Source organism: Globicephala melas, chromosome 19 (assembly GCF_963455315.2).
Source record: "Globicephala melas chromosome 19, mGloMel1.2, whole genome shotgun sequence".
In the NCBI taxonomy this organism is placed as follows: Eukaryota; Metazoa; Chordata; class Mammalia; order Artiodactyla; family Delphinidae; genus Globicephala; species Globicephala melas.
The window spans coordinates 5,999,084-6,024,520 of NC_083332.1; the positions used below are offsets into that span (position 1 = coordinate 5,999,084).

At 52.6% G+C, this 25,437-nt stretch overlaps 2 protein-coding genes across 2 annotated transcripts; both read left to right on the forward strand.

Annotated features, from left to right (window-relative positions):
* The first annotated feature begins 1,180 nt into the window (after positions 1 to 1,180).
* LOC115849047 (kallikrein-14) lies at positions 1,181 to 5,484 on the forward strand. Its single transcript, XM_030849923.3, has 5 exons — positions 1,181 to 1,220; positions 2,051 to 2,216; positions 3,727 to 3,980; positions 4,433 to 4,569; positions 5,171 to 5,484. Exons 1-5 carry the CDS (start codon positions 1,181 to 1,183, stop codon positions 5,324 to 5,326), a joined length of 753 nt encoding a protein of 250 aa, XP_030705783.2. The 3' UTR covers positions 5,327 to 5,484.
* Positions 5,485 to 18,684: 13,200 nt separating this feature from the next.
* Positions 18,685 to 24,493, forward strand: LOC115849068 (kallikrein-12). Its single transcript, XM_030849963.2, is given in 6 exon segments — positions 18,685 to 18,885; positions 19,322 to 19,481; positions 21,200 to 21,354; positions 21,357 to 21,458; positions 22,337 to 22,470; positions 23,308 to 24,493. Coding segments are annotated over 6 exon segments (783 nt in total). The 5' UTR covers positions 18,685 to 18,809; the 3' UTR covers positions 23,464 to 24,493.
* The last annotated feature ends 944 nt before the right edge of the window (positions 24,494 to 25,437 follow it).

Consider the following 25,437-nt stretch of genomic DNA (forward strand, 5'->3'; position numbering starts at 1 on the left):
AGGTGAGAGAGCCTAGGAGACAGGACCACCTGGTACCAGTTGGCTCCAGCACCTCCAGTCTCCTGCCAGCTCCCCACCCCCACCCCCTTTCTCTCTTCCTCTGCGGCTGTGTGTCCTCTGCGTCCCGCTCTCCCTCCATCTCCCCACTGTCCCCTGCCTGGGCCTGCATCTCCGCCTCACTGTTCCCTGTATCACCACTTCCTTATCTGTCATCTCTTGGCCTCCTTTCATCATCACTGCTGTTATTCTGTATGAGTGTGTTTGGAGTTGGGGTACCTCTGCCTCTTTTCTCTCTCTTCATTTTTTTCTCTTTCTCTGTGCCTGTTTCTATTCTGCCTCCCCCTTCTTCCCTCTGTTTTTCTGCTTCTGTCTCTCACGTTTCCACACTCACCTCTCCATGAGTGTCTGCCCCTGTGCCCTGTCCCCATCTGTCTTGTCTCTTTCTCTCTGCCTCCCTTCCGCATCTATGTTCATCTGCTCTTTGTCCGTCTCCCTAAATTCTCTCTACCTCTGACTCTTCTCTCTCTGGTCTGTATTTCTCTTACTCTTTCTCTGCCTCTCCACCTTCATATGCTACTTCTCTCACATTTCCTAGATTCTCTCTCCTCCCATGGCAGCCCCTCTCTCTGTCTCTGTCCCTCCCTCTCTCAGACTCTCTCCCACCCCCACCCCGTCCACCCTGCCCTGGGGTCCCCCTCCCGGGATTCCTTCCAGATTACAACACCTTCACCTACCAGGCAGGCAGGTTCTCATTAACAATTGGGACTACTTCTCTGGTGAGAGAGGAGAGAGAAGAGATGGGACAGGCTATCCTGGAATGGGAAGTAGGCAATAAAAAAAAAAAAAAAGTCAGAAGGGTGGAGGAGAAGCGTCAGCTACTCAGACCAGAGATAAAAGGCCTCCATGAATGACGAGGAAGACATCTTCCCCACTCCTCCAGACAGGAGACATCAGGGCAGGACCTGAACTCATCTCAGCATCCTCTCTCCAGCCACCAAGGAGCCCCCGGACCCTGCCCTCCTGGTTTCTGGCCTCTATTCTGTCCCTCATCCATGTCTCTAAGGTCTTAGTCTCTGTCTAAGACGCTCTGCCTCTGACCTATAACTTCTGGGTCTCTCGCAGCCTCCTTAACCCTCACTTTCTCTCTACATCTGCCAGGATCCGACCCCCAGCCCTCAGAATGTTCCTCCTGCTGACGGCGCTTCAGATCTTGGCTGTAGGTAAGACAGCAGTGGGGCCTGGACTCTGAGAAGAGATGGGGAAGGGTCCTGGGGACCCGATGTGCTCACAGAAGACCCGATGAGAAGGGGCAGGGAGTCGTTTGGGGATCATGGCTGAGGAGCATGCTGGAGGGGGCGCCTAAGTTCTAAGTTGTGGAGGTATTAGGAGGTTGCAGGATCCAGGGGGTTGTAGGAGACGGGGAGAAATAAAAGAGGAATTGAGAAAAACTATCAGGTCTTGACTGGGTCTTATTAGAAAGGACAGCAGGACACTTCTTGATTGTGTTAGGGAAGGACTGATACGGGAAAGACAACGTGTATGCCAGAAATGATGGTGGGAAGGACGATGGGTGGTGAGCTCTCGGCAGGGAGGGTGGGTGTGGGGAGAGATAGCGGATCCTGGGGGGCCACACTGAGTGAGAAGTTTGGGGAAGGAACAGGGAGCTCCCTGAAGGTGTTGGAGGATTCCTGGGTGGAATTGTGCTGTATTGTGAAAAGTGATGACAGAAAGTATTCATGGAGAAGCAGAGTCAATCATAGTAGCTGTATCAGGACCCTGGAGGAGGTGGCCCTGGGATCCAATAATAGATACTATGGAGGTGCCTGGGGGTGGGGGGGTGTCGGAAAACTCCCTGGTTATGTTGGGACAACAATGGGGGCAGTGTTGGGCATATCTCCTATAGGGTGGGGTAGATAAAGGTGGGGGGGTTTAAGGATTAGGCAGAAAAGGGGGGATTTGTGGATTCCAGATGTCCTAGAGAGTTGGGGGTAGATGGAGAGCATCTGTTCATCTGCTTTCCCCACTCCACCCCACCCTTGCCTTCTCCTAGCCACGGCACAGAACCAAGGGGACAAGATAATTGGTGGTTCCAGATGCATCCGGAACTCCCAACCATGGCAGGCGGCCCTGCTGGCAGGTCCCCACCGTAGTTTTCTCTGTGGAGGGTCCCTGCTGTCTGACGAATGGGTCATCACTGCTGCTCACTGCGCCCGTCCGTGAGTGAACCCCTCTTTGTTCTTCTGCCAAGTGCATTCCAGAGTCCAGCCCTGTGTGGAACCCAGTGTAGTAGCTGGACCCTGGTTTGGGGTCTAGATAAGAGCTTAGAACAACAGACCCAGCTCAGAACGTGGAATCCAGCCATAAATCTTGAACTCAGTTTAGGTTCTAAAAGCAGATCAACCGTTTAGAACCCACACACAAGCTTAGAGTCCCACACGGAACCTAGAATCTAACACATAACCTGAGATCCATCCAGGGGCCCAGCTCTACATAGAGACTAAGATTAGGAGTCTGTTCCAGAGTCGTGGTTGAATTCTGCACACAGTCTACCTTCAGAAGCTCAGGACCCCCTCAGAACACTGCCTGGAATCTAGAGTCAGGTTCAGAACCCACAGTCCAGCCCTAAATCCAGAAACCTGCTCACAGCTCAGAGCATAAGATAGAGACAGAACCTGAAGCTTGTTCTAGATCCAACATTTAATCCAGAGTCTAGTCTACAGCTCCTCTCTGAGCAGCCTAGAGCCCAGACCTCAACCCACCATCTACATCCCAGAATGGAGGCCATAATCCAAAGCTTCATATTGAACCCAGAGCCCTTCTCAGATTCTAGACTGAAACCTGGACCTCAGACCCCAGACTAGAAGTCGAAGTCCAGATGAAAGCTCACCCAGTGCCCATAAACCAGATGTAATGTCATAAACGGAAGTTCAGCGTAGAACCTAGGGCCCAGACTCTAGAATGGGAACCAACATCTAGAACCTGGGACCTGGAGCTCCGTCTAGAGCCCAGAGCCTGGCCTGAGGTCAAGGGCTCAGACCAGAGTCTAGAACCAAGAGCCCAGACTATCACCTGTAATTTGATCTAAGACAGAACCCAACCTAGAATCAAGAATGCAGACCAGCGTTTAGAGCCCCGAGCCCAGCTGGAGCACAGAGCTCAAACCGTTGTCTACAACCCAGGTCATCAACTAGAGCTTAATCAAGAACCCAGAACTCAACCTGGAAACTGGAGCTCACACCAGTATCTAGAAAGTGTGCTATCGTCCAGATTCAATCTAGAACCCAGCTCCCGGCTTAGAGTCCAAAGTTCCGGATGAGTCCAAAGGCCAGGCTAGAACTGGAATGGAGCCTCCCTGAAGCAATGGAGTAACTGGAACGAATACTCCAGAATATCAGTTCTGACCTAGAGCCACAGCCCACAGTCTCACTTAGAACTCAGAGTATTGATCCAGGTGCAGACCCTAGGACAGAACCAAGACCGCTCAACCGCCACCTGATACCCAAGGGGGAAGGCAAAGTGCAGCGCACAAGGGGAAGGGGAGAATGGTAGGATCGGGTCCAGAGAGAAAGCCGAGGCTGGGGGAACGTGTACAGGATGCCAGGAGGCACTCAGCCTGCAGTTAGAGGGAGGGTTAGACATCACCAGGGAAGGGAGCATCGCTGGAGGGTGGGGAGAGGCCTCCAGGTCAGACCCTGAGCAGCGCTACTCTTGGGGGTCACGGGCCAGGAACCTTCGAGTTGCCCTGGGAAAGCACAACCTGAGGATTTGGGAGGTAACACAGCAGGTGCTGCGTGTGGTCCGCCAGGTGCCACACCCCCAGTACAACCCCTGGACCATCGCAAACGACCTGATGCTGCTGCAGCTGGAGCAGCCCGCTCGGCTGCGGAGCGCAGTGAGGCCCATCGCCGTGGCCAGCTCCTGTGCCAGCGCAGGGACTCCCTGCCTTGTGTCGGGCTGGGGCACAACATCCAGTCCCAACGGTGAGAGTCCTGCGTCAGGAAAGAGGGGCGGGAGCCTGCGTCCTGGGTCTGAGGGGGGAGGGACCGGGGTCTGGATCCTGGGTCTGAGGGAGGAGGGGCCGGGGCCTGGATCCTGGGTCTGAGGGAGGAAGGGCTGGGGGCCTGGATCCTGGGGCTGAGGGAGGAGGGGCCTGGGGACCTGGAACCCTGGGTCTGAGGGGGGAGGGGCTAGGGGTCTGGACTCCTGGGTCTGAGGGAGGAGGGGCTGGGGGCCTGGATCCTGGGTCTGAGGGGGGAGGGGCCGGGGCCTGGATCCTGGGTCTGAGGGAGGAGGGGCCGGGCGCCTGGATCCTGGGGCTGAGGAGGAGGGGTCGGGGGCCTGGATCCTGGGTCTGAGGGGGAGGGGCTCAGGCCCTGACTCCTGGGGCTTGGTGGAGGGTCGACTCCGTCGTAACCCCTCAGTGCCCCTGCAGCCAGGTTCCCCAAGTTTCTGCAATGCGTGAACATCAACATCTCCTCGGATCAGGATTGTCAGTGGGCCTATCCTGGAGCCATCACCGCTGGCATGGTCTGCGCAGGGGTCCCCCAAGGTGGGAAGAACTCTTGTCAGGTGAGGCCCAGGGAGAGCATGGGCAGGGGGATTGTTTGGGGCAGGGACTTAGGTACAAAAGGACCGCAGGAACATGACGATCAGGGGAGTCCCCCCCCCAGCTCCACACACACAGAGAACGAGAGAGGTTGTAATAGCCGGGCTTCCTCCACGCCGTTCGCCCTTGGGTACCGGACCTCAGTTTCCTCATCTGTCCCCTGGGGGTAGCAGGTCTTAGTCGGTGGAATGAGATGAGCTAGTCCATGGAGAGAGCACAGAGCTCTGATGACCACTGTCATTGCCATCATCACATACTGGTACCTGGAAAGCCGGGCTCAGGTCCTCTAGAGGTCTTAATCCATCCCTGAGCAATGGCTCCAGAGGCAGGGGATGTGGAAACACACACATAGTTTTCTAGAGACAGAGCTAAGATGAAGAGGGGCCCAAGGGACAGAGACAGAGTGGGAACCAGTGACCCCAACACCCAGGGGCTGAGGTCTCCAGAGCCCCTGCCCAGGGGTCTCAGCCCACCCCCATCCCATCTTTGCCTCTCGGGTTCTCCATGCCCACGGCTCTGGTCATCTGTCTGTGGGATGTCTCCATCTCTGTCTCTCCCCCTCAGGGTGACTCCGGGGGACCCCTGGTGTGCAGAGGAGAGCTCCAGGGCCTCGTGTCCTGGGGGATGGAGAACTGTGCCCAGCCTGATTACCCCAGCGTCTATACCAACCTATGCAAGTACCAAACCTGGATCCAGGAGACCATACAGAGCAGATCTTAGCTGGTGTTACAGAACATCACCTGCCCACATGCTCCCCAAGACCCTGCTCTTCTTTCCCAGAGCAGTTCCTTCAGGGGTTCTCTCTGCACCCCACCGCATCCCCGTCATTATTCAAGGTGCCCCTGAGACACACAGAGCAGGAGTGTGAAGGCAAAGGCACTGCACTGGCACCATATTCCGAAGAAGACAATTTTCAAAACTCTTGGTGTCTGTAAAAACCAGGGAAATACTACTAATAAAACTTTAACAATCCTAAATTCCATTCTCCATTCATTTAATTCACCCAACAGATATGCACACATAGGTCCAATCGTGCCCAGCCAGAAGCCATGTTCCAAAGCGCATGGTGTCCCCTGGGGGTCTGCCCCCTCACCATCCACTGTACTTGGTGCGGTAGAAGGAAGCGCCCCAGCCTTGCGCTGCGACCCTGAGCAGGGACCGCTGAGGTCCCGGACTGGGAGGGCAAAGACCTAGCTTGTTTCCTGGAAAACGCTATGGAAGTGAAGAGATCCTCGTTTCCCTAATCAGATCTCAGGTGAGGAGAGTTGAGTTAATCACACTCAGGTCCTGAGAGCTCTGCTCTCGTTTTATTTATTTCCATTTGTCATCCCTGGCTCTGGTTCCCCTCCCTCCCCAAAGGCATCAACACAGATGGCCTTGAATACCCTGCATCCTTGGAACACATGCATTGTCACATTGTGTTGCTTCTAATTTACACAAAATCATTGTGTTATGAATCTCATTCTCTTTCTTATTTTCATTCAAGAATGATTATTTATCGGACACCTACTGTATGCAAGGCCTTGGTCTATTTACTGGGTACCTCCTATGCGCCAGGCATGGTTCTAGGTACTGGAAGTAGGGCTGCGAACGAGCCAGATAATCTAAATGTTTCTCGTCACAGAGCTTGCATTCTAGCAGGAGGTCACAGACGAGAAACAGTAAACATAATTTAAAAGCAAAGTAGACGGCTTCCCTGGTGGCGCAGTGGTTGAGAGTCCGCCTGCCGACGCAGAGGACACGGGTTCGTGCCCCGGTCCGGGAAGATCCCACATGAAAGATTGCTGGGGTGAATATAGCCAATATTTTATAAAACTATACATGGAGCCTAACCTTTAAAAATTGTGAATCACTATATTGTATACCTGGAAATTATATAATATTTTACAGCAACTATACTTCAATTAAGAAAAAGAAAAAAGAGGGGAAAACACGATGGCTGGGGGGACTTCCCTGGTGGCACAGTGGTTAAAAATCTGCCTGCCAATGCAGGGGACATGGGTTCGATGCCTGATCCGGGAAGATCCTACATGCCGCAGAGCAACGAAGCCCCAGGGCCACAACTGCTGAGGCTGCGCTCTAGAGCCACGGTCTACAACTATCGAAGCCCACATGCCTAGAGCCCGTGCTCCGCAGAGAAGCCACCGCAATGAGAAGCCCGCACACCGCAACGAAGAGTAGCCCCTGCTCGCCACAACTAGAGAGAGCCCGGGCGCAGCAACAAAGACCCAATGCAGCATTAAAAAAACAAAAAGAAGATTGCTGGGAAGTGGAGACTGCACCTTCTGTCATGGTGATACAGACACACCTTGGCTCTCATGTGTGGCAACCACCCAAGCTCTGCGGAGGCAAGGAGTTGGAAGCAGCTGTGTACTTGAGTAGCTCTGAGCCCCCAGAGAGATGAAGACACGGACCACCCTATAATTCTTGGCCTGCATCCTACTATAAAGCTAAGTAAAAATAGTTTAAAGTAATCTTTAATCTGATTTCCAACTCATATTCCCAGCTGTGATGGTTACGTACCCTATTTTATTGCTTCTTAGATGCACATCCGTTTCCCGTTTTTACAACCTCCGTAAGCGGGAGGCATCTTATAATTAGCTGAGCGTTATGTCTTAGCATTACGCCCTAATTTCATCGACGGCCCCTTTTTCTTTCTCAGTGGTATACAAAGTGATAGTGCCAATACTACTGAGGCATTTTAGATTGATGCAATAGGGTGTGAAGGCAGGTGGGTGTGGGTGAGGAGTCAGGTTTCAGTATTAAACAGGCGACCTTATTCCACCAAAGGTGGTGTGATGTTATTTCACACCAAAATACTGTGTTAACAGCCTATCCATGTTGCTCTCTGCCCATCTGGTTTATTACTGCTCACTGCCACGGTGTTGGTGTTTTCTCAACCTGTGTTGTCCAAGATGGTAGCCACTAGCCACATGTGGTCATTTAATTTTTAAAGTAAAATTATCTAGATTGAATGTGCATTACAATTCCATTCCTCGGTCGCACTCGCCACATTTCTGATGCTCTATAACCGTATGTGGCTGGTGGCTGCCGTATTGGACAGCACAGATAAATAGAATTCCATCATTGCGGAGAGTTCTGTTGGACAGGCCTGCTTGAGTCTATACCCTTGCTCCAGTGTGGTCCAGGGGACAGCAGTACCAGAATTATCTGGGGCTTATTAGAAGTCAGAGTCTTGGACCCCACCCCAGACCAACTGAACCGGAATCTGCATTTTAACAAGACCCCCAGGGGTCTCAATGCTTATTAGAGTTTGAGAAGTACCACTCCGTGGTGTACATCCACCATGTTTAATGACCCAGTCCGCCAGTGATGGACACCTAGTTTCCTTCTACTACCCAAGCAATACTGCACTGACTATTTGGGGGCAGGCCCCTTATATAACTAGAGAAGACTTCTCTGGAATATCACAGAAGCAGGACCACTGGGCCAAAAGCCTTCCTTTTAATCAATTCCACCAAGTACTGGCAAGTTTTTGCCCGGATAAGAAAGATTCATATCTCTCCACACCCTCAAAAATGCCCGTCGTTCATTCATTCATTCAGCAAATATTTACTGAATCCTATTATGTGCCCGTTACTGCTCTAGGAACAAGGCAGGTAATATTGTTGCCCTCGGGGAACTCACTTCTGGAGGTGAGGCAAACAAGGGACAAGTAAATGAGTAAAACATGAAATATTGGGAATTCCCTGGCAGTCCAGTGGTTAGGACCCAGCACTTTCACTGCCATGGCCCAGGTTCGATCCCTGGTCAGGGAACTGAGATCCTGCAAGCCTCATGGCACTGCCAAAAAAACCATTAAATATTACAGACGGGAGCAAGTGCTTTGGAGAAAAATAAAGCAGAGTAAGCGGATAGAGAATGTCAGAGGAAGGTTATAATTTTAAGTGGGTTATGCAGTGGGTGTTAACTCCGCAGGGCTATGTTGTCCAAACCCTGCATATTACAAAAAGTAGTTAGGCCATTGCCTGGCATCTGGGAGAGAATCTCTAAGCCCTTGTAATATTCTGCCTAATAACAGCGTCTTTCTTTACCTGGGGGCCTTGGGCCATGCCAGATAGTCTATCCTAACGGGATGATTTGTGATGGAGGTCTTGGGGCATATTTGACCTGAGAAGGAGCTGGAGACGAAGGCCAGCCATGCAGGCAGGCAGCCATGTGCCTATGTGACTGACCCCCAATAAAAAACATAGACAACCAAGGCTCAGGTGGACTTTCCTGGTGGGCAATCCTCCGTACGTGTTGTCACACATTGTTGCCGGGCAAAGTAAGTGCTGTCTATACGACTCCTCTGGGAGAGGTCAGCTGGAAGCTCGTGCCTGGTCTCTCCTGGACTTGGCCCCATGTGTCTTTTTATTTTGCTGTGATAAACCAAAATCATGAGTGCAGGAGTTTTCCGAGTTCTGTGAGTCCTTCTAGTAATTCCCTGAACCCATCTCAGGGATCTCCAACTACAATGGTCAAGGAAGTCTTCATGGAGAGGATGACAAGAATGGAAGAAACCAGGCAGACGTCTGGTTTGGAAGAGGGGTCCGGGGGTGGGAATTGAAGTACTGAAGTTCTGAGATGGGATTGTGCCTGACATGAGAGGGGCAGGAGAAGAGGAAGCGGTGGGTGACATCAGAGGACTACTGGGGCCAGACGGTCTGGGGCCTTGTTGGCCACCATAAGGAAACCTGACTTTCACTCTGAGGGAGGTGGGAGGCACTGTGGGCTTTCCAGAAGAGGCGTGGCCTGCCCTGACTTACATTTTATAATAAAAGTTCACTCTGGCTGCTGTGTGTAAACAGTGTAGGCGGACAAGGACAAAAACAGGGAGACCAGATAAGAAGCTTGCATAATCCAGATGAGAGATGATGGCGGCTGGGAGGGACCAGGGCGGCGAGGATGGAAGATGTTGAGAAATGGTCCGATTCTGGATCTATCTTGAAGGCAGCGCCGGCAGGGGTCGGTAACACAATGGATGTGTGGTGTGTGAGAAAAGGAATTCAAGGGCGAGACTGAGGTTTGGGCTAAGGAATGAAAGGACGAAGAAACTATTTACTGAGACGATCAAGACTGTAGGAGGAGCCCATGTGGAACATGAGAGGGGTGAAGGACAAGAGTTTGGTTTTGAACATGAATCTATTGAGTAGGCAATTGGATGTCAAGTTGAGAGTTTAAGAGCAAGGTCTGGCTGGAGACATAACATTTGGGAGTCATCAGCATGTAGATGGTATTTAAAGCCACAGGAGCAGATGAGATCACTGAGGGAGTGAGCATAGACAGAGCAAAGAAGGGGGTCAAATGCTCCAGCATGTAGAGATTGGGGACGTGAGTAGAAAACAACACCAGTCATGAAAGAGAAGCAGTCAGTGAGTTATGAGGAAGACCAGGAGAAATGTAGCGTCTCAGAAGCCGAGAAAAGACTTTGAAAGACCAGAGAGTGAACCACTTGTTAAATGCTGCTGGTATCTCAAGTAAGATGAACCCCAAAGAGCTAGCCACTGGGTTCAGCGCCATGGATCTTATTGGCGCCCCTAAAAGAGGCGCAGTCGGTGGAGCAGTGGGGGTGGAAGCCTGCATGGAGTGGGCTCAAGAGAACAGGAGGAGAGGAATGCCAGACAGGACGTGCAGCCAACATTTTGGAGTATTGCAGTCAAAGGGAGCAAAACGGGTCAGGGGCTGAAGGAGAGCACAGAGGTGGAGAGAAGGTTTTTAAAAAATTCTGTTCATGGAACATGGGAGACATTGTAGCATGTGTGTATGTTAATGGAGAAGAAGAAAATTGATGATGCAGGCAAGGGAGCAGAGGACTGCTGGCTGGAACAGTGTCCTCGAGGAGATGAGAGGGGATGGGGTACCTCGAACAAGTGGAGGTGTCTTTCTTAGACGGAGGTGAAGATTGTTCACCTATAGAAATGGAAGGGGGGCGGAGCATGTGAGCACAGATGCAGGTAGATGGCAAGTCTGACCTTTCTAGCGTTTGTTATTCTGATGGGTGAAAAGTGGTATTTCGTTGATGTGTGAGAAAGATGACGACTGGGACCAACATCCTTAATAACATGGATCCAGCTCTAAAGAAGAAGTCACCTCAGTGTGTCAATTTCTTGTGCATCTGTCTCTCCAAAAGACCAAGTCTGATTTCTCCCCAGGCGTCTCTCTTTCTACCTCTTACATCGTCTTGCCTTTGTCTCTCCCTGCATTTCCTCTGCTCTCTCCCATCCACCTTGTTTTTCTGTCTCTGTGTATTTATCCCTTTGGGTCTTTCTTAGTCTCCCCATCCCTTCACATCTGCATCAGGGCCTCTGCTCTGGGCATGGGTGTAGGGCCAACTTTCTCATCCCAGCCAGCAATTCCAACCAGAACTTCCAGTTCCTGCTTGACAAAGAACCTCATTTTGAAGCCAAGCTATAGGGTGGGGCCCCCGGGAACCTCAGGCTGCCTCCATCTCCAGCTTTACTTATTTAACAAGCGTGTTTGTGGCCTTTGGTTCGTGTCAAACTCTCCTCTAAGCATCTTCAGATATTAACTCATTTAACCCTGCTCTGTGAGGCAGGTGCTGTGGTTAGTGCCATTTTACGGAGGCACAGAGTGGCCATGTCACTTGAACTCAGCTCTGAACCACTAGGAACACTGTCTCTTTTTCTAGTCCTTTTTCTTTCTTGCTCTAGCCCTTCTCTCTGAGGGCGACAGACCCTGATCTATGTGACAGTACCCCTGGATTTGGTCTAACTGGCATGTGACTTTCAGCTACTCACTGAACTCCGTGGGCTCCAGTTGCCTTATTGATCAAGTGAGGGGGTAGAGTACCCCCAACTCTTGGTGGGTCCATGACCTCACTTCAACAAGAGTCAGCCAATCATTAGCCCTACTGTCAGTGTTGACCTGGTACTCACCCCTCCACAAATACCAAAGACAGCCACCCCACTGCAAGTTCCAGCCGTTCCCAAGGGAGAAAGACTTTTTCTGGAAGTGTGGACCTAGGCCACAAAGGAGCACAGGTTCCCCGACTTCCCACACAAACCTGTCACCTCACTTAACCCGCATCCTCCCTCCTGCCACTCAGCCTGAACCCAACTCAACTCAGAAAGAGTGAACTCGGTCCCTACTCTGGGTCCAGTCCTGGGAAGTGGGGTAATTCCAAGGTGGGGAAGGACAGTGGCTTTCTGTCACCATGAGAGGCACTCACAGCTATGACCCAGCACACTCCTACCAAAACCCTACCCTGACGCAGATACTGGACCTCACAACTAGCGCTCATTAACAATGTCAACGCACAACACCAACTCAACTGTATTTCAACACCTCCCCACCCAAATACTCAATCTTGGCCTCCTCTCCAGCCCCAACCCAGCTGGACTCTGTCAACAACATTATCCCCAGATCCCTCCCATCTACAGCTTAATTCTACCCCCAAAACCAACTCCAACCCCATCCTCATCCCAGGTCCATTCTCTTCCCCAAACTCACCTGCATTCCCAGTGTAGTCGTCAGAGCCCCTCCCCCCACACCAACCACCATCTTAAACCCGACCACAGACTTTTCTTCCTAGTGTAGGGAAAAACTGTGAAAGACTTTCAGATGGACCCAACAGATGTCATCAATGGAAAACGAGGTGAGTTATCTGATTCTATGGGGTCTCAGCTTCTTTTTTTTTTTTTTTTGCGGTACGCGGGCCTCTCACTGTTGTGGCCTCTCCCGTTGCGGAGCACAGGCTCCGGACGCGCAGGCTCAGTGGCCATGGCTCACGGGCCCAGCCGCTGAGCGGCATGTGGGATCTTCCCGGACCGGGGCACGAACCCGTGTCCCCTGCATCGGCAGGTGGACTCTCAACCACTGCGCCACCAGGGAAGCCCTCAGCTTCTTTTACTGTCTTTGAGCAACTTTACAACTCTGTAAGTGATAACTAGTGGATCGTAGTGCCAATAATTCTCGTCCATAACCGTGCACATGAATTTTGTCAGGTGGAAGTACAGTTCTCTCCCCTCCATATAGAATAAGCCAGTTTCGCATCTATTGGTGAATTCATGTTAGCGCTTCTTATCGCCCGCGCACCGCAACGAAGAGTAGCCCCCGCTCACCGCAACTAGAGAAAGCCCGCACGCAGCAACAAAGACCCAGGGCAGCCAAAAATAAATTAATTAATTAAAAAAAAAAAAGAAGGGCCTTGTGCTCATGATAAGGTGCTACCAACGAATTCAGTTCCCTCCATCGGAGGATTAAGAAGTCTCTCAGTCAATGAATAAACTTAAAAAAAATAGAACCTACTTCAGAGGGTTCTTGGGAGGATTGAGTTAGTATGTGAGAGCGCTCCCTAAGGAGAATGCCCGGTGAACGCTTACTAAGTGGTTGCTCTCATTAGTATTACTGTTGTTCTTATTATTGATGTCATTGTTATGCTTCCTCCAAGGCCCCAGTGCCAGAGCAAGACACCTTGGGTGGCAGCTGTGTATTTGAGAGAATGAGAGGTAGCCGCCCAAATCCTTCCCATGGAACAGAAAATAAGGACATAGCTGAGACGGAGATTCTGACTGCCAACAAGACCTTAATTCAAGAAGGCCAGCCAGGTGGCAGGCGTCTCAGACCACCCTCCTCCCTGCCGTCTCCAGGGACTTTGCAGCCACACGTCCTCTCCTCCCTGTTTTTGCCCAGGGGAGTTTTAACATCCTGGGCAGGAAGGAATTTGGAGGCTGGTGGAGGGAGAGAGGAGGTGAAAAGACTGGGGAAGAGAACAAAGCAGAGAGAGGAGAGTCAAAGAGAACACGATACTTCCTGTCTTTGGTCCAGCAGATAAAGCCCTTTCATGCCATTTCCCCAAGGCCCCGGTTGGGGAAATGTCAGCTCCCCATTTTACAGAAGTGTAGACCTAGACTAAGGAAAATCCGCCGGTGAGTTGAATCCATCCAGGCTGATGGAGACACATTCCTGTATCTCTCTTCTGAGACCCTCTTCAGGGGCAGCCCCCTCAAGTCTGGAAGGAGGGCCCAGACCGTGCTGAACCACTGCCTTGTTTAAGGGACGAGGCTGGACTTACCAGGCAAATGGGAACAATACGCGTATAAGCCCGCAGTTCCATTCTAACAAATTCAATGCTAAGATGAAAGAAGCAGACAGGCTGTGAGAGGGTTGAAGAGGCCAGAGACCCAGGTCAGGTTTTTTGGAGGAAGGGATAAGGAAGGATAATGTAGCCATCCCACAGAAATAGGACGGAGTCCGCCCTCCAAGAATTGGTTCAGATGTCATGATTCGTGATGCCCCACATGGGGACTTCCCTGGCGGTCCAGTGGTTAGGACTCCATGCTTTCACTGCAGGGGGGGTGCAGGTGTGATCCCTGATCAGGGAATCAAGATCTCACATGCTGCACGGTGTGCGCCCCCCCGGCCCCCCCCAAAAGAAACAAACAATCAAACAAAACGATGCCACACCTGCAGCAAAGGGTCCTTTCTGCCCCTGTGGGGTGACCACCATTGGCACTGTGAGTGGGGGTCTAGATGGGACCACCACCTTGTCCACTGAAAAAAAACGCACAACCTAAAAGGTGGGAATTATGTTTTATTCAGCAGACATGCTGAGGACTTAAGCCTGGGAGACGGCCTCTCAGAGAGCTCTGAGGGACGGCTTCAAAGATAAGGGAGGAACCAGGATATACACTGGAGCGTTAGCAACAAAAGCCAGACAGTCGGGAACGTCAAGAGATTACCGTGCATTAAAGAAAGTCAACAGACAAGCACCTCCAGTTAGTGAATTTCATGCTTTTCTATGTATGGGAAGATGCAGAGTCTGGGCTCATTGAAATCACTCCTTTGCTGTGCACCTCAGCTATGCAGGGCCAGTAGCCCGTTTCTCTCCATCCTGAATCCCGGCAGGGCGCACGGTCCTCGGTGGCCGAAGTGGCTGTCGATGGCTCGACGGCTGCAGCGTCCTTTGTTTACTGGTACGGCAGGTGACACTTCTTGTCCACGGCCTCCGAGGTCTTTCTCATCTTGCCGTCTGGCTCACTGGCCCCGCGGCCAGGCATTTTGAGCTGTGCCGCCTGCTGCTCTATTTGCTGAGACCTAAGGAGACTCCGTGGTAGATTTAACAGACCTAAGTCAGAAGTTTCCATAGTTGGTGTTCAGGAACGGGGTATGGGGCCCTCCTTCAAGGGGCCCTGGGTTGTGCATCTCCAGCCGGGACCTTTGTGCCTCTCTCCTGCCCTGAGGTCGGAAGGTGGGACTCTGAGTTCCAACCCCTCCAATCAATTGGTTGGTCCCCCTAGCAGCCAGCCCCCGTTTCCTCCCCCATCCTGTCACTTCATTAACATAAACTCAAATAGGGTTACTGGGATTTATTATGAAAAGCAAAAGAAGCTCATCTTTCCCCTACCACTTGGGAAATTCCAAGAGTTGGGTTTTTTTAAATAAATTAAGTTATTTTATTTTTGGCTGTGTTGGATCTTCGTTGCTACGCGCGGGCTTTCTCTAGTTGCGGTGAGCGGGGGCGGGCTTCTCACTGCGGTGGCTTCTCTTGTTGTGGAGCACGGACTCTAGGCACGCAGGCTTCAGTAGTTGTGGCACGTGGGCTCAGTAGTTGTGGCGCACGGGCTTAGTGTCTCCGCGGCATGTGAGATCTTCCCAGATCAGGGATCGAACCCGCGTCCCCTGCATCGGCAGGCGGACTCTCAACCACTGCGCCACCAGGGAAGCCCCCTCAAGAGTTTTTAAAAGCTCTGTGACCAGGGCAGGTTGGTGGGGCAGATGGTGAGGTGGGTTTATACTGTCCAGGAGGCTGTTGGATGCACAGGAAGGAAGCTGGGGAGACACCTGAGAACCAACCTGCCCCAGATGACAGGTGAAACTGTCAGGTGTATACAATCAGTGCAGAGGACAAGGCTTAGGACAGAGCCCTGGGAACACCCTTGTTTGTACAGACACCAATGGAGGGGAAAAAAAAAAAAGGCCTATTAATGAAGGAGGCTGGGAAGGAGAGTCAGGAGAAGGAGGAAAACCACAGATGCATGGTGTCCCAGAAGGAAACCCAGAGAAGGGGGGCCGGCCATGTTGAGTGCTGCCCAAAGGTTGAGTAGGACGGGGACAGGCAGGTGACTGTTGGATCGTTCAACATGGAAGTCTCTGGAGGCCCAAAAAGACTGTGGCTGTGGGGTGCAAGCAGTGAGTAGATCTCCAGGGAGAAGTGTTGCTGGGAAGGATGGTAGGAAAACAAGGCAGTAACTGAGGGGCGTGTGGACTGTGGGTTGCGATTCAACTCTGTGGCCCCGGCATCTCCCAGCAGATTATCAGGCCCACACAGCAAAATGTTTGCAGAGTGAATGAATGAATGAATGAGACAGAAATAGAGTGAGAGAGAGGTGTAAAGGTAAACTGAAGACTACAGAGAAAAAGATTCTGTCATCCAAGTCAGCTTTGAAAATTCCTCCTTTTTTTTTTTTTTTTTCGGTACGCGGGCCTCTCACTGTTGCGGCCTCTCCCGTTGCGGAGCACAGGCTCCGGACATGCAGGCTCAGCGGCCATGGCTCACGGGCCTAGCCGCTCCGCGGCATGTGGGATCTTCCTGGACCGGGGAACGAACCCGTGTCTCCTGCATCGGCAGGCGGACTCTCAACCACTGCACCACCAGGGAAGTCCCCCATCCATCTTTTGTTGCCTTGTTCGAGGAACCCAAGAGGAAGTGGTACGTAGACATTTAGCTTCCTCCCAGCCCCCTTTTTTTAAAAATTTATTTTATTTATTTATTTTTGTCTGCGTTGGGTCTTCTTCGCTGCGCGCGGGCTTTCTCTAGTTGCGGTGAGCGGGGGCTACTCTTGGTTACGGTGCACAGGCTTCTCATTGCGGTGGCTTCTCTTGTTGTGGAGCACGGACTCTAGGCGCGTGGGCTTCAGTAGTTGTGGCACGTAGGCTCAGTAGTTGTGGCTCGCGGGCTCTAGAGCACAGACTCAGTAGTTGTGGCGCACGGGCTTAGTTGCTCCGCGGCATGTGGGATCTTCCCAGACCAGGGCTCGAACCCGTGTCCCCTGCACTGGCAGGCGGATTCTTAACCACTGCGCCACCAGGGAAGCCCTCAGTTAGTCATTCTTTTGCTCATTCACATATTTGGATAATGATTAACAATACAAGTTCTGGAGCCAGTCTGCCTCAGTTCAAACTCCAGTTCTGCCTCTTACCAGCTGTGTGACTTTGGGCAAGCAGCTCCACCAAGCTGTGTCTCGGTTTCCACACCTATGATGGTATCCATGCCCTGAGACATCACCCCACGTGTTGGGATGCCTGAGTTGTCTTTAGGGAATGGGCTTCATGGTGAGCTTATGATGACGCCCAAGAGGAAAGCATGAGACACAGGGACTTGAGCGCTCCAGGGGCTCCCTGGATGAGGTGGCAAAGGTGCTCAGAGCCTTTTCGGAAAGCAGGAGGTCTGTCCTCTTGGAGTCTCCAGCTACAAAAAGGGATTGACTTTATCCAGAAGCCCCAAGCTGCAAGTCTGCGTGTCAAAAGAGAACCGCTAAGCAGTCATTCCCCACCCCCACTCCCTGCCGCCCCGGGCAATCACTAGCCTGCTTTCTGTCTCCACCGACTGGCCTTTTCCGGATATTTCATATAAATGGGATCATACGGTTTGTGGGCCTTTATGACGGGCTTCTTTCACTCCGCACAGTGTTTTCAAGGTCCGTCCACGTGTAGCACACATCAGTACTTTGTTCCTTTTGTAGCTGAATAATACTCCATAGCATGGACAGACCGTCTTTTATTTGTCCCTTCATCATCTGATGCACATCAGTTTAACGGGTATGGGGTCTCCTTTGGGGGTGACGAACATGTTCTGGAATTAGTCGGTGGTGATGGTAGCATAACACCGTGAGTGCAGTGGAATTCACGGCGTTGTAGACTTTAAAATGGTTCGAAGGCTGGATTTTATGTTATATAAATTTTACTTCCAAAAAAAAATAAAAAGAGAAGAGGAGAAAGAGAGGGATTCTGTCCTGAGTCTCTTTCACTCTCCCTCTCTCTGTTTCCTGTCCCCTGTCTCTCTTTCTCAGTGGACGGCCCTATGCAAACAACTTTCATGGAGTTAGATAAATCCACCTCCTAAGACCTGTGCTCTGAATTTAAAAACATCAATTAGAACCAAGCTTCCTTGGATCCCAGTTTGGAAACTCCTCTGTCTCCCCTATTTTGTTTTTGGCTTTTTATTTTGCGGTACACAGGCCTCTCACTGTTGTGGCCTCTCCCGTTGCGGAGCACAGGCTCCGGACGCGCAGGCTCAGCGGCCATGGCTCACGGGCCCAGCCGCTCCGCGGCATGTGGGATCTTCCCGGACCGGGGCACGAACCCACGCCCCCTGCATCAGCAGGCGGACTCTCAACCACTGCGCCACCAGGGAAGCCCTGTCTCCCCTCTTTTGAAACCTCTTCCCTCTCCTGCTCTTCTGTCTCAGGCTCTCTCTGCCCTTGGTTTCCTTGACTCTCTCACTTCCACTCTGTTGCCCCTTCCATGAAACGCTCAGGGAGGAGTCCAGGTATCTACCTGCCCCACTCTCCCTGAGGCTTCATTACAGGAGTCGGGGAAGATCCCAGATCACCTTGCGTCATTGGCTTCAGGGCTGTTGGCTAGTTTGCAGAGGAGGGGAGAAGGAGAGGGCCTGGGTCTTCCCTCCAGAGCCATACTGGGGCCCCCGCCCCCCTCCATTTAACTGTAAATCTCACTAATTGTCATTAGCCAAGAAGAGTTTCTACCTGATTAGAGGGTGTCCCGCCCCATGTCTACCTTGTCTCCTTCCCTCAACCCGTAAATCGCATGAGCTGGGACAGAGTTAAAAGCTGTATCAGCTGCTGGTCTGGGACAGACAGACGGAAGGAAGAAGACAGGTGGTGCAGCATGACAGGTGGCTGAGAGGCCAGGTGAACAGCAGGAGAGTTGCCTGATAGGGTGGCTGGCAGATGAAAAGGCAAGCAGGCAAGGGGCCAGACAGATAGCAGAGAGACCGACAGGCTGAGATTGCAACAGTCACATGGAGGAACCGGCAGGCGGCGAAGCAAGGTGAGCAGGGGGCGGGCCAACATCAGTGAGGGGGTAACGCTCGGGGGATGGGGACAGAGAGGAATGGGCCTGTGGACCATCCCCTCCTCGTGGAATTGCTGGTGGAAGGGGAGGAGAAAGGGAGGGTCCACTTGACAGGGAAAAGGAGGGTCCAGTTGCCATCTCTGAGATGCCTCGCCTTTTCCCCAGAACCTGGAAGTGGACCACCATGGTGTCCAGCACCTTTTTTCTCCTGTGTTTGATTGGTGAGTTCCCCAGAAGGCAAGGAACCCTCACGAGGATGCCTGGCGCTGAGGAGGGGAGGGAGGCTGGCTGACCCTATGCCTCCATTCACCTCCATCTCCAGGGGTCCTATGCACCTCGCTCTCCCTGTATCTTCCGATCCATCTCCCCTCTGTCTCTCCCTGTCACTATGTCTCTGTCCTTTCTCTCTCTGAATCTCTGTTTCGCTTATCTTTAAGCATCTCTCTCTCTTCCTCTTTGTGTCCTTTGGGTGTTTCACTGTGTCTTTATATATCACTGGGTCTGTGTCTCCCTGCCTGTGACTCTCTCTCTCTCTCTCTCTCTCCCTCTCGGTTTCTTTCTCTTGCCTCTTTCTTGTTCTTTCTGTATCTCTCTTTCTGTCTGGTCCACAGTCTCTAGGTTCCTGACTGTCTCTCTGGCCCATGCCACTGTCCTCAGGGCTCAGCCACGAGGGCACACAGAAGGTTTTTAAAGGCACGGAGCGTATCCCTCACTCTCAGCTTTGGCAGGTGGGGCTGTTTGAAGGTACACAGCTGCGCTGTGGGGGAGTCCTCATCGACCGCAGGTGGGTTCTCACAGCTGCTCGCTGCAGCAACAGGTAAGCCCCCCACTTGGGTCCCTGCCTACTCAGGGTGGGAAGGGAGGGTGATGGGGAGGGTAGCGCTGGGCGGAGGGGGCTCACAGGAGTAAGGAGATGGTCCTGCAACAAGAGGGTCTGAGGTTAGACAAGAAGTAGGACTTCTTCACAATGGGCCTGGGGTGGACCTGGGTGGGGATCGGTGGAGTGGAGGTCAGGGGAGAGCCCTGGAATCTGCCCACCCCCCCCGATGTTCCCTCATGTCCCCCTTCCTTCCCATAGGGTGTCATCAGTTCAGCATCTCCTGACCCAGTCTAGCTGGGGACCCATGTCTGACCCAAACTCTTTGTGCAGCTTCAGAGTTACATCTGGCGCCTCTCTGGGCCTCAGTGGTCCCATCTGTAAAATGAGGTCAGAGGTTACATCTGGCGCCTCTCTGGGCCTCAGTGGTCCCATCTGTAAAATGAGGTCAGAGGTTACATCTGGTGCCTCTCTGGGCCTCAGTGGTCCCATCTGTAAAATGAGGTCAGAGGTTACATCTGGCCCCTCTCTGGGCCTCAGTGGTCCCATCTGTAAAATGAGGTCAGAGGTTACATCTGGCCCCTCTCTGGGCCTCAGTGGTCCCATCTGTAAAATGAGGTCAGAGGTTACATCTGGCGCCTCTCTGGGCCTCAGTGGTCCCATCTGTAAACTGAGGTCAGAGGTTACATCTGGCGCCTCTCTGGGCCTCAGTTTTCCCATCTGTAAAATGAGGTCAGAGGTTACATCTGGCGCCTCTCTGGGCCTCAGTGGTCCCATCTGTAAAATGAGGTCAGAGGTTACATCTGGCGCCTCTCTGGGCCTCAGTGGTCCCATCTGTAAAATGAGGTCAGAGGTTACATCTGGCGCCTCTCTGGGCCTCAGTGGTCCCATCTGTAAAATGAGGTCAGAGGTTACATCTGGCGCCTCTCTGGGCCTCAGTGGTCCCATCTGTAAAATGAGGTCAGAGGTTACATCTGGCCCCTCTCTGGGCCTCAGTGGTCCCATCTGTAAAATGAGGTCAGAGGTTACATCCGGCGCCTCTCTGGGCCTCAGTGGTCCCATCTGTAAAATGAGGTCAGAGGTTACATCCGGCGCCTCTCTGGGCCTCAGTGGTCCCATCTGTAAAATGAGGTCAGAGGTTACATCCGGCGCCTCTCTGGGCCTCAGTGGTCCCATCTGTAAAATGAGGTCAGAGGTTACATCCGGCGCCTCTCTGGGCCTCAGTTTTCCCATCTGTAAAATGAGGGGATTGGGATTTGTAGGTCTGATGCTCTCGATTGTTTTTCTTTTTCCAAAAGGGAAGTTTCAGACATGGAGAGACAGAGATATTTGGGGACAGGGAGGGACATCAGCAGGACAGAGTCCACTCATTATTCCCCCATTCGTTTAGTTGACGGTGTTGATGGCCCAGGCCACCCGCTGGGTGGTGGGAACAGGGCAGTGAATAGGACTAATGGATGTCCCTGCCCCCATGGCCATCACCAGCTAAGAGAATCAGAAAGTGACACACATGCGGTAGCATGGAGAGGAGCAACAGGACCAACACTAGAAACGGAAAGATGGCGATGGAAATAGAGACCAAGAGGTGGGAAGAGACAAAGAGAGTGAGAGCAAGGGAATGAACAACCATCAAGGTGCGGAGCAGCAGAGAGAGGCAGGCGGGTCTGGGAGCCCCAGGCCAGCCCACCCTGCCCCTGCTGAGCCTCTGTGACCCCCAGCAGGCACTGGCTGAGCCTGGGGGAACACAGCCTCAGCCAGATGGACTGGACCAAACAGATCCGGCACAGTGGCCTCTCCGTGACCCACCCTGGCTACCAGGCAGCCCTGCAGAACCAAGACAATGACCTCCGGCTTCTGCAACTGGGCATCCCTGTTCTTTGACCCGCAGCATCCGGCCCCTGCCCCTGCCCACGACCTGTGCAGTGGCTGGCACCAGGTGCCACATCTCGGGCTGGGGCACCACCAACCACACAAGGAGTAAGGGGGTGCTGGGGTCAGGGGTCACAATTGGCAAAAGTTTGCGGCAGAGGGTGAGAGGTCAGGAGTCATGCCATCTCAGAGGAAGGATGGGTAAAGTGTCACACATCAGGATTCATGCTTTAGGATCTGAGATCATGGTGCGTAGGGGTCTTGGGAGTTAAAGAGGTTAAGTGGTTGCGTATGGAGTTAGGAGTCATGGGTCAGGGATGTGGTTAGAGGTCAGAGTGATGTTATCAGACTGGATGGAGCGAAAGACATATGTGGTCATATGGGGTCATGGGTCAGGCACTCTGATGTTACTCATTGTCGAGTTGAGGTCATGGGATCCAGATGTTGGCCACAATCCGAGGACGGAAATTGGGATTCGATCAAGGATCACTGGTCTGGGACTGGAAGCCACAGGGCTTGGTGTGTGGAGGTAGAGGTTAGGGGTCATGGAGTCTGGAGTCCAATAAACTAGGATCAGAGGTCACTTTGGAGGATTCCGAGCTGAGGTTGGAGGTTAAGGTGAAGACAAGGAACATGGGGCCAAGAGACAGAGAGAAGACATGAGGCCAAGTTGGGATCAAAGGGCAATAAGATTGAAGGTCAAAGGTCACAGTAGCTGGGATTGAAGGAGAAAGCCAGGTCTGGATTCACTGTATCTGAGTCGTAAGCTGAAGGTCAGGGAGATGGGGCCAATGAATTGAAATCAAGAGCTACTGTGTAATCAAGTCATAATCTGAAATTTAGAGCTTGGAAGATTGTAGTGGAGGTCATAGGGAGGGGGTGGGGTATAGACTTGTATTGGGTTTCCTTGAGAAGAGGGATGTGGCCTCTTTGGGGACATGAGGGAAGCTTTGGGGGATCCTGCAGCATCCCTCTTCCATCCCCAGACCAGTTGTCAGACCGACTCCAATGCCTTAACCTCTCTATCGTCTCTAACGCCACCTGCCGGGCAGCGTTCCCCGGCAGAATCACGGACAACATGGTGTGTGCTGGCGGCATCGCTGGGGAGGATGCCTGCCAGGTGAGCGACTGCAGGCAACATCCGGGACAGAAAGTAGGGGAGGGAGAATTGGGGAGGTGGGGAAGGGGGAGAAGGTAAGTCAGGGAAAGGAGATGGGGAGAGAGATAAGGTCAGAAAGAAGGGGAGGCACAGGATGCGGGAGGGAGAGCCAGGGAGTGGAGGACAGAGAGAGGGAGGGCAGAAACAGAGAAGGAAAGATGGGTGGGGCACAAAGGGAGGGAGAGGAAGAGACAAAGACAGACGATGGGGGAGGAAAAGAGGCAGCCGGCATCTGGAGCTCAGGCAGGTAGCCGGCTGTCTCTCCAGTTCCGAGTCTTCCCCATACCATCCAGTTGGTGCTGGCCCAATTAAGAGCGAGAGATTCCAGAATGGAGGAGGAAAGGGGGCTGGAGGACTCTCTCACCCTGTAATTCTGCTACCTTATCCTCTCGGTCCTTCACAGAGGAGGCTGCCCCTCCCTACTGGCCAGGGCCCCAGCCACTGTCTTGGAGAGAACTCTTAAGGAGTCCCGTCCTCCTTCGCTGGGATTGGTCACTGGTGCCTGTGCTCTCTTCCCCCATTGGTCAGAGCCTACCCATTGTCCCTGAGGGAACGCTCTACCCAGCATAGAGCCCCGCCCTCCTTCCCTGGCGTTGGCCCCTAGGGACAGTGTGTTCTCTATTAGTCATTGCTGTTGTCCTCTGGGAACTTGTGTGTTCTTTTTTCTCTGCTGACGAGGCTTGGAGCCACGGTCCTCAAGGCCCAGGAATGGGTGAGGGGGCAGGAGACTGTGGAGAGGAAAACTGGAAGAGGATTTCTCCCATATTCAGATCATGCTCCTTCTCCTCTGCCTTCCAGAGTGACTCTGGGGGTCCCCTAGTATGCGGAGGAGTCCTTCAGGGTCTGGTGTCCTGGGGATCCGTGGAGCCTTGTGGGCAAGAAGGAATCCCAGGGGTCTACACCAATATTTGCAAATACGTGGACTGGATCTGGATGGTCATGAGGAACAACTGACCTGCTCCCTCCACCTTCATACCTCAGCTTGGGGGCCACTCTGACCCTCAGAGCGCCAATACCTCCTCCATCATCACCCCCAGCTCCCACTCTTCTTGGACTGGGGATCTTCTTCCTGGAACTCCAACTCCAGCCAGCCCTTCTAAGACCCATGGTTGGGGGAGGAGGGAGTATACAACTATCTGGGATAAATATAACTGGAGGAGGGGCTGTGTCTGTCAGTTTGATCCCCCTGTTGGTTGAGATTGGAGGGAGGGTTACCCATCAGTTGCCCTACCCACAGGTGTAGAAATAGAGATCAGAGAGGGTGAGGGTTTTCCCTCAGGGGCCACACAGGAATGGACTAGAGAAAGTTACTTATAACAGTAAAAAATTAAGGCCATTTTTCTCCATCTGCCGCAACAGGAACACTGCCTAGAGCTTATAAGCCGAAATGGGGGAGGGGTGTGTGTGGACAGGATTGTTGGCTGCAAAATACCAAATGAAAACTGCAAAATCAAAATCCACTACCATTTAGTTGTGTCTATAAAACGTAACCTTCTTCCAACTAGCCAACTGCAACTTGGCTCAGCTGGAGTTGAGCATGTATTATACTTAATGTGGGGTGCGGGTTTGCTTTAATACATCTGCGATGATGGAGGGTGGGGTGCAGCCTTGGAAAGCAAGAGGACCCAGCCTAGGTCTAAAAATAGTTCTGCCCACTATTCTGTCTTCACAGCCTCTCCAGGAGTTGGAAAGAGAGTTTCTTCTCCGCAATGAATGGAAGGGAAATTTGAGGTGGGAGAGGGTGAGGGGTGACTGTGGCAGCTGTGGGAGCATTTGCTGAATGCCTATTGTACTTGGCTCTCCTGGAGTCATCATCCCAACCCCCTGAGGCAGGGCTGTCACCCCCATCTCACAGATGAAGAAACTGAGCCTCGCCGGGGTGGAGTCTCTCGTTCCACATCACTGTGGTAGGAAGAGGCAGTGCTGGGATCTGGGGCCAGGGCTGGCTGCTGTGAGAACCCAGGCCTACCCCGTAGTCCTTTTTTTTTTTTAAGTGCTACGTGGGCCTCTCACTTTTGTGGCCTCTCCCGTTGTGGAGCACAGGCTCCAGACGCTCCGCGGCACGTGGGATCTTCCCGGACCGGGGCACGAACCCGTGTGCCCTGCATCGGCAGGCGGACTCTCAACCACTGCGCCACCAGGGAAGCCCCTACCCCGTAGTCTTGCTTCACATGTCGTTAGGGGAGAGAGGAGGGTGAGACGGAGAACTAACTGATAACAAATAAGCTGGGAGAAGTAGGGATCGTCACTTGAGTTCTGCAGACGAGGAAATTGAGTTGGCTCGGATTTGGGAAGTCATCGGACCTACGTCACAGAGCAAGTAAATGCCACAGTGGGATTCTGGAGACCCTGGGTTCCTGGCAGCCTAAGAGGCTGGCAGAAGGGAGTGGAGGGAAGGGTCGGCAGAGAAGTAAAGCCCCAGAGGAGCTCTGGGGGTTGTGGTACCTGCCCAGGGCTGACTTCCCTTTCCTGGGCCTTGAATCCCACAGGCCCCAACCTGCCTTCCCCACCCTCCTGCCTGCCCCTTCGGCTGGCAGCAGCCCCACCTGTGTGACGTCCCAGTCCCCCCACCCCGCTCCTTGGAATGATGAAGGGAGGGGCCAGAAGGGGCCAGGGTCCCACTTGGACTTGGGCTGTGGGGAGGGAGGGGCTGGGAGATGAGGATGGAGAGGGATTTAGACACAGAAATGGAGGGAGGGAGAGAAAGAGACAGGGATGGAGGCAGGCAGAGACAGAGACACAAAGAAAGATATAAAGCATTAGAGGAGATGTGCAGAGAGACACGGGGAGAGAAGAACAGAGTTAGACAAAGAGAAAAAGGCCCAGAGAGACATAGGAACAGAAAGAAAAATGACACACACATACATACACACAAAGAATTACAGAAATGTGGGAGAGGTAAAGAGAGACAGGGAAGGATGCAGACAG

Excerpts from the sequence above, each read along its gene's own strand:
- LOC115849047 (XM_030849923.3), top strand. The coding sequence starts at position 1,181 with ATGTTCCTCCTGCTGACGGCGCTTCAGATCTTGGCTGTAG. Across the intron at positions 3,981-4,432 it reads CACAACATCCAGTCCCAACG|CCAGGTTCCCCAAGTTTCTG; the intron begins GTGAGAGTCCTG and ends GTGCCCCTGCAG. Across the intron at positions 4,570-5,170 it reads GTGGGAAGAACTCTTGTCAG|GGTGACTCCGGGGGACCCCT; the intron begins GTGAGGCCCAGG and ends TCTCCCCCTCAG.